At 40.5% G+C, this 9,139-nt stretch overlaps 1 protein-coding gene across 5 annotated transcripts in view; it reads right to left on the bottom strand.

Moving 5' to 3' along the window:
- Positions 1–624: 624 nt before the first annotated feature.
- The window catches only part of DISP1 (dispatched RND transporter family member 1), an 89,767-nt gene continuing 81,252 nt past the window's right edge, over positions 625–9,139 (bottom strand). For all 5 annotated transcript variants that reach the window (XM_065058545.1, XM_065058549.1, XM_065058547.1 and 2 more), the window contains 2 exons: positions 8,684–8,781; positions 625–4,288 (listed from right to left, as the gene is read on the bottom strand). In XM_065058545.1, coding sequence (XP_064914617.1) covers positions 644–4,288; positions 8,684–8,781 — 3,743 coding nt within the window. In that variant the 3' untranslated portion in view covers positions 625–643. The remainder of the gene's footprint in view (positions 4,289–8,683; positions 8,782–9,139) is intronic.

Raw genomic sequence — 9,139 nt, 5'->3', positions numbered from 1 at the left:
AAAATGAGTTTGACACCCCTGGTTTAAACGTTTTACTGTACTAGGTATACAGATGAGCCACAACGGCACTGCAAGCGCTGCTGACCTCCAAGAGCTTTTCTTTAGATTTTGTTGGGAATAATAGTCAAGAAACCTCCCCAAACAGGCTACCCTGCAGAGCTGGTCTTTGAGACAATCCCCAATGAACACCGTTACAGTCCTGCCGCTGCTTCAAGGTGAGCACAAGCCTGCCAAGGCAGCAGTAGGATAAAGTTAAATTATGCACCCGAAAATGTGGCAATCTCAGTCTACCCCAACCGTTATCAACCTCACAAGCCCTGGCTTCAGAAAAGGGAGAGTTTCTTTGTAGTGCTTTATTTATTGATGTGGCTTGTAAGGGGAATTCAAACTCTAATGCCCTGGGACAAAAACTAAATTAAATATAATCCATCTTACGAGATTCAGCAAAAAAACCCCGTTCTGGACAGCATCAGGTTTTACTACATGTAATGGCTTTATGAAATGTATAAATGTTACTGTTCTATAAAATACATTTTTCCTTCAAAAATGCAAATTATAACTCATATTTATTCAGAACTTTCCTTTATAGTGTTTTAAACTTACTTTTAAAAGAAAGACACAGGATTGTCAAATCAAAGATTTATTATAGTGTTTTTATTAACAAACTTTGATTGGAAAGTTCTGGGCGCATTAACATAGGAGGCACATTGGCTTCGATGTTTGGCATTTGACAGTCAACAGAATTGCACTTCACTGCGATAGCCTTGCTACAGCAGTGTGAATTTTCACGGCAACCCTCATAGCGACCCTCTCTCACTGACCTGCTCAGCAGATGTTTTTTATCATTTTGGTCAGCCTTCAAAACCCGCTCATTCTGCAAGGAATGCTGATCCATCTTGCTCTCAGCTTTCTTTTTCTGCTTTGACAGCGAGGCTTTCTTGCTTTCAACCCCATTCGCTTCTGTACCACCCTTGTCATCACACTTGTCCATCTGCTGACAGAATCCCTTTGGGTTATTTGATAGACTGTTCTCACACTCAGAGCAACGCACTATCAGAGGTCCCGCGTTTCGGCAGAGAAACTGCGAGGAGCTCATCACCTTTGGAACAGTTCTTGGGTTTTCCTCTGGGTTTTGATGAGCGTGTGGATCTGTCCTGTTTATTCTTTGATGTGCCTGAAACTGTTGCACTGACTGGAGGAAAAAATTTTTCGGCAGAGAGTTCTGCGTCATCGTTCTTTTGAGCCTTCCTTGAAGGCAACTGCAGTGGAGGACGTGCTGGACCGGGTGCACGTAACCTTCAGCGGTTTGCTGTAAAGCATTTATAGGAGCTACAGAGCTTTGGATCTGCAGAGTTCCCGGTGAAGGAGAACACTGGTAACAGAAGGTATCGCTTACCTGCTGACAGGAGTGCGGACTCCACTGCACTGCCACTTGCTTATAGGCATCGGGACAGCTACACTGCCTGTTCTGGGAGAAAATTGGGCATATGGTGTGCTGGTCAAGAGCTGGCTGCAGCATAGCTGAACTAGCAACATTTTTAATGCTTTTACTCACTTCGCTACTATAGGCTGAATGCATAGGCATACACACATTTTGGGGCCTGCTACTGAAGAGCTCTGAGCAGAGGTGAGTTTCTTCGTACGTCACCTTCTCAGCAGAGTTACAGACACCGGTCTGGGACGCCAGAGGCTCAAGCTCATAGTGCTCGTGCTCCATTTCTGGTTTTTGACTTCTGGAGTCCAGCTGATATTTGCCAACGGGATGGGATTTATTTTGAGCTCTGCCTCCTTGGGCTTCTGAAAAGGTCTGAGAGAAGGCACTACACCGCAATTTTTTTGGTAGTGGGATCTGGCCACAAGTGCCTTGGGGTCCAAGGCATCGGCACATGCACTGGAAGAAGAACGTTGCAAAAGCCCAACTAATGCACATTATAAGCATCATAAAAGTGCCAAGCTGCGTGTAGGCCAGCACTGTAGAGGGCATCATCATTGCTCCAGCTACAAATGTAGTCAATGCAGCCATTGCAATAGCAGAACCCATACGGCTTAAAGAAAAAATGACTTTTCCCTCTCGGTCAGGGTCAGGGGCTAAGCGATAGGCCACTCCATAATGAACAGCAAAGTCTACAGATAAGCCAACAGCCACTGAAATAGTGACAGATTCTAACACATTTAGCTCCCATCCAAGAAGAACCAGAGAACCTACAGTGACGAAAATAGTTCCAGCTATTGAAACTATTGCATAAAGGCTTATAATTATATTCCAAGTCGTAAGAAGCATTACACTAAATGCAACAGCAACTGAAAGACCCATTGCAATCAGAGTACCATCAGAAAGACTATCCTGAAGATCGTAAAATTCGAGGTTACTCACAAACCAACCATTGCTAAGACCTTCAGGAGCAGAACTAAGCTCACTTGAAATCCATGAGTCGACCTCTTTGTAGAACTGATGCATCTTCTCATAAGCCAGTGTGAAGAGGTAGGTGCTTTGGAACTCCAACACCACTGCCCTGATGGTGTCATTCAGGTCAAAGCGAGGCCCTGGGGTTTTACTATCTAAATGGTACCCCGTGCTTCTTTCTAGCTCCATTATAGCCCTCTTGATACATAATTCAAAAACTTCTTGTTTGTAGGGAAAGCTCCAGTGGCTGCAGCAGGGGTAAAGAGATGGCTCATCACAGTCTTGATTTTCCATCCACTGCTTAAATGTTTCAATAAAGCAGCTTGTGAAGTCTTGTTCTTCGGTCTGATAGTAAAACGTTTGATTTCTTAACTTCTGACAGAAACGTAAAATCCAAACCTGTGAAGCCGGGCTAGCAATATTAAAACTGCTATCTAGCTGCAGCTTTCCTTTACTTTTAGGGTTTAAAGGGTTACCATTATCCTCAGGTGTGACACCCCAGATTACTGTAATCGGCATGTGGAGCTCCTCTCCATGGTGGACACGTTCAAACATAAAAAGCTTTTTGTATTCTGCATCGTATCGTTCAAACGGGTGAGAAGACCTAAATACCTGAAACTCAGAGAGCTCCAGTGACGGCAATTTCATCTTTGGATTTACACAGACGATATACGCTCCACCAATTGTTAAGGCAAGGAACCAGAAAAGCCAAATATATCGAAATTTGATAACAATGCATGGCAAAACTTTTTCAAAAAATATCCTGGATGCTTCAGAGACTGCAAAAATAGTCTTGTGGAACATTTGGCACAACACTGTCCAGCAGTTTTTGTTGTTGTACACCCTCTGCTGAGGTTTCTTAAAGCAACTGAAAATATTGAGAAGGTATCGTTCATGTAATACAACTACAGCAGGTAGCCATGTAACCATTAAAACATAATTCACCAAAATGGCAGTGCCGGCATAAACACCGAAGCACCTGATTGCTGTGATATTGCTGACATAATTAGCATAGAAGGCAGCGGCGGTAGTAAAACTCGTGACAAACATGGAAAGAGCAGCGTGTTGCAACGTGATGCTCACTGTCTCAGAAGTTCCTGCATGAGGTTTATCAAATTTTGTGTAGTTCCAAACGTCACATAAGACAAAAGCATCATCTGCTCCAATCCCAACAAGAATAATCAACGCAGTGAGATTCATGAATGGGAAGAACTCGAAATTAAATACTACCCGATACAGAAAATAAGAAATAATCAAGGAACTAATTATTGCAAACATAGTCATCAGCGTGATAAACATGGACTTCGTGTACACACACATAACTAGTAAAACAATCACGATGGCTATGGCAGGATACACAGTATCCATCAACAGGTAATCCTGAAACAATCTATGTTTTATTCCAAACTCAATCCCTGTGACGGTGGTTACACCATCAGAAGCATTCCAGTTCTCAAAGTTATCCAGGTAAATACTCATCATGCTTTCTCCTTTCTCGGTTGGGGAGAAGAGCATGCTGTATTTTAAAGCTGGTAAGACATAGTCAGCTGTCTTTGGGCTTAGAAAATCCTTGTCCACTAGATAGTGAAGGATCTGGTAAACAGCGTTGTACTTGGTACATTTGCGAGGCACGTTTGTACACTTGAGTTGGTCTTTCCTTTTGGCGTTCATGTCCCAGCAGTCCGGCCCCAGGGTTCCGTTGTAGTAGTATTTGGCACATGTGCGAAGCAGCTTTAGGGTGTGAGAGACATCCCGTTCGACAATTTTTTGACATGATGACCTGTTGTTTAGAATAGCCACATAGTTGCCCAGCGTCCAGCTGGGACAGCACGAAGCAGCAGTGGCTCTCTGGCAGAGATCACCAAACTGGGAGTGGGATCTGATCTGTATAAAGACAGGCAGCGCAAAAAATACAGTTTAAAGAAACGGTCTGAATTATTAGAAATATTCACCCCCAAAAAAAAATTCCAAAGTGATGAAAATTCAGCTTATGGTGCTTTTGTGTTAACATTTTGCATTCTTATTTCCACACACTTTGTTTTTGATCAGCATCCTCTTACCTGCAGCAGACTAAATCAGCAGTAACTCAGTGTACTGACTTGTCACAGCAGCATAAAACTGGCAGCAGCATTCTAATTCTAGTGTTTGAAGATGCGCTAAGATTTTTTTCCTGACTGAGGTCTATTAAAGCTCTTCTGTTATCTCACACTATAGTCCTGCAAATAAACAACTGGCCGTACATCAGTGAAGTTTCATTCTGCTTGGAATCACATATTGAGGTTCCTAGGAGAGACGGGGACTCACTGTCCAGAAAGAAAGGATGTGACAGCTTTACGACACCCTCCATCATTCGACCTCTCTTCTACAACCCTGGCTTTATCACTTGTTTAGCTCTTGCACAGCTGACAGACGTTTCCCCAGCCCGGCCAGCCTGCCCCCCAGGCACCGTCGGTCCCCGAGTCATGCCGGATTTCCCAGGCACAAGATAACTCCCTGTGCCACGGAGCACCCCGGAGTTTTAACATTTTGGGTAAGGAGTGTCCTTAGTTAAATGAGTGTTAATCCCTTATGTGAACACTCTTCTTTCACTTCATTCCAGATTCCACTGAAGCCAGTGAGAGCACGACTTTGCTAAATCACCATAAGGTGCTTTTAGGCAAAAGTATCTATAAAATAGAACTGAAACTCTTGAGTTTCAAGGTTAGATCAGGGAAATTTTCTCAAGTTGGGAAAACTCAATCTTGATAGGGCACAGGAAACACAAGTCGTAAAAGCCAGAACTTCTGGCTTGTTATATGTGGCAAATTAGAATTAATCCTTCAAACAATTAGATATATGTAAAATTTCAGTCTTAATCAAGTTACATAAAATGAACACTATTAATACAGTCGCATTAATAAAGCCGTGTGCTTAAGAGTTTACAGGACTTGGCCCTGAAACCATTATCTGTGTATGTTTTAAATTTAGGTGATCTGAAATACACCACTTTGCCTTTTTTTTTAAGCAAAATTGCACGGGCTTAATATTAGCAATCCTTTGTAATGCAGCCAAGAAAACCTGCACTAGGGGATTCTCATGGCAGTTATAAAAGCTTTAATGCAGACTTAATTTTGTCAACCAGTTTCTGAACAATAACAAACTGGCATTCCAAAAAAACAGGATAATTCACATTTGATTGTTTCCAGATAAAAACACTCACACATGCAAACTCAGGAAAAACTGAACAACCTACTCAATAAAAGGAAGCACTGGAATACTATTTTTCATGGCACATCTCCAGGTTAATCCTATGAGGATATAATAGGCAAATTGGGAGGAAGGGATTGTATTGTCTTTTCTATGTGTTCAAGTTCAAGATGGGCCAATAAGGTTTATATGCTGTTCTTCAACACTTGCTGCAGGCCACAAACATTCACCAGTAAAGCAACTGTTGCCAAAGATAAAGTAACACGAGCTGGCAGCTGGAAATCAGAAATTAAAATACAAAATTTAGCTCCGGATAGGTCATTAAAATACTGTGCAAAAAAATTAATATATTGTAGCACTGGGCCTTGCTGGTGATCCAAAGGAATTAAAAAGGCCATTTTGCTGTTGCCAGATTTGGTCTGCCCCTGGCAGTATTTTCATTTATTTTGGAACAAGTAAGGAAACTAAGCGGTGCAACCTCCACACATGCCGTGTCTGAGGGCAGATTTGCCCAAATGAAGCTACACAGGGACAGAGAATTACAAATACACAGTTTTGGGGAAGTAGTCTGAGGAGATCGTTTACAGTCTTTGAAGTTTATAAAATAACTGCTTATGGTTTATAGGGAAAACATTCTACAATTAACAGGTAAAATAAAGGGCTGCTCTCATCCAAGAAGCAAAAATGTGAACACCTTCTGTAGCTATTTTGTACATAATCTTTCCATGAAGATTGTAGAACTACCATATGCTAAGCAGCTGTAGGATGGAGCCCCTAAGTGTCAGTAAAATACATAGTTAAAATAGTTACAAGCAGATGGGAATATAATTAACACATAGGGGATATATTGCTAGCTCATATTAAAGCAAATAGTTGGTGCTGAAATCCTGTTTATCATCAGAAAAATTCATAAATTCTAAGGTTGGCGTTCCCAGAAAATAGTGACGTTTTTCTGTCTTTAAACACAGAAAGCTTTGCCACTTATTTCAACAGGGCTGTGGCCCTAAACAAGCACGAATTCAACAACAAAAATAACTACAGACAGAAGAGAGTCTGTGAGACTAGGAGGTCACTGGAGCCATGCATTTCTCAGCTTCAGCCCTTTTCTGAGCCGTGACTACCTACATTTTATAATAAATTTACACAGACGAGCAATAATCACAAAACCTATCAATATCCATTTGGTTTGCCCATTAACTAGCTAAAAATCAACGCTGCTATCATGATGCACTGTCATTCTGCTCAGCTGAGATGTTCAATTACTGTATTAACTAAATACTTAAATTGCAAAACATCATCTGCAACCGTATTCTTGATCAATATCTACACAACTGTGGGTATAGCTGAAATAGCCAACATTTAATTTTCTGAAGTGTCCTTATTTTAAAAAGAAGAGCTTTTTTACGGATACAAGATGCATGGTTCTTTTTTTTGAAGTAGATTCATCTATCCCTCAAAAAGTAAAGAGTATTTGAAATTAGACATTATTATCAACTCGTGCATATAGGGAGAAAAAATAATATTCTTCAGGACTAATGCAACCATTACCAAGATTATTCTCCAAAGGCAATGAACTGTTTTTTATGCTGTTATGAAGAAGTATTTTTCTTTTTCCATCCAGATTCTATTGCTTTGCAATGATCTACACTACCTGGGATTTACCTGCATCAGCTGCCCGTGTGACTCAACCTCTACAGTTAAACACACAGATTAGTATCTCCTCCCTAACTCTTAATTTCTACCCTTGCAAGAGGTTTCCCTCCTGATTGAACTGGCGATGTGATTCCTCCCTAGCTCTCTTCATTCAAAACTGAGCCGGGTTGGTTTAAATACTGCGCTTCGCTCATCTGGCTCACTCTGATTGAAAGAGATAAAAGAGCAAATCACATGAGCCATCCTGTCGGGGCAATAATCTCTGATGGGGAAATGAGGAACGTTTCATGAGCGTGTGAGGACAGAAACCACCCCACCAGAGGCCAAGCAGGACAGAATGCCAGCTGTTGTGGAAATTTGCTAAATCCATTTGTCTAAAAGACCAGGTTTAAAAAATCTAATAACAAAAATATTCCTCATGAAATAGAGGTGGTATAATATGAAGTTGTTTATGATTATTTTTGTTTTGGAGGAGAAAAAAACAGCCTGGAAATAAAAGGATCATTATTAATAGAGGGAAACATGCTGCTTTACTTCCTTACAAAGTCACCGGTACCCAGCAATGGGTTACTCAGCAGTTCAAAGGAAAAATTTTAGTAATTTCCAGCAAGTGACAAGCTTATATTTTACAAACACACCACCTGAACGCTTATTTTAGCCTTTGCTAGTTAACTCCCATCAGCTGAAACTGGACATCAATCAGAGCAGTAACTTATCTCCTCATGCGTGTAAAATAAGTTATGGTAAATTCTGCAGCTGGCTATTACAATGGTTATTTTGACTATGTAGAAAGACAACCGAGAAAAACTGCAACGGGGCCAAACAGACAAGGCCAAAGTGTCCTCTTTCATTCTCTCAGTTTTAAAGAGAAAATTACTACTACTCTGAGAGTATCACTATTCATATCTAATTAATTGGGCTATATTTCTAGGTACTGTATCGATGTTCCTTTCATGTCCATCTCCAACCTATTTTCTTTTGACCTGAAAAAAATATATATATGTGTATTAAAAATAAAAATCTGAGTGACCCACTGGCTGTAAGAGAAAACTGCATATGCTGTGAGGATGCAGTCAGTTCACCTGAAGGTGAAGCAGCAAGAAAAAATGAATTATTTGCTGGAAAACAAGAACAAAAATCCATGGAATAATATCCTAAGAAGAAACATACAGCAAATGTTAAGCAAAATTCTGAAGCAACCCTTCTCCATCCCATTCTGGATGGGATTAGTAGCAAACCCAAATTCTCCTACATAATCTGATTTTACAAATTGAAAGCTGTTTTTTAACTTGGCCTGCATGCTGACTGACCATCCGAAAAGGGGGTGATCAATGTGAAATCGTCTCATACGCTACTGCCTGGCAATGGGCTGCAAAACAAAGGTTCAAACACGTTTCATGTATCTGCAAGTTAAACAAATTAAATGTCATCCTTACTTACCCTCAAGTTATCTACATTGCACATTGACTTAATTGCATTCAAATTCCATAAATTCTCCCCTTCTGTTGATGTAAACACCACTCGTGAATAGCGATCACCTGAAATTACAGGAGTGGAGTTTATGGATTATTTGGGTGTGTCTGGTATCAAAGACTGAGGCAAAATCCCACCAATCAAAATGACACAGATTAAATATTTGTCAGCTCACGGGAATCCACCTCCTTTTCAAGATGAGCTATTTATCTGTAAGACTCAGTCCACATAAAAGTTTCAGTTTCCTTAAAGTGCTTATAGTAAATATGGCATCTTCAACATTATGTAACACTTAGAAGCTCTGCAGACTTCTATTCAAGCAAATGATCTTTTGAAATATGGCAAACAAATAAAAATCAAAAGATCTAATCAGCAAACTATGAAATTCTTGGCACAGCATAATGGCAGTGCACAGATAATAGT

The sequence above is a fragment of the Columba livia genome, chromosome 3, assembly GCF_036013475.1.
Source record: "Columba livia isolate bColLiv1 breed racing homer chromosome 3, bColLiv1.pat.W.v2, whole genome shotgun sequence".
Classification (NCBI taxonomy): Eukaryota; Metazoa; Chordata; class Aves; order Columbiformes; family Columbidae; genus Columba; species Columba livia.
This window is presented reverse-complemented; position numbering and strand designations above follow the sequence as displayed.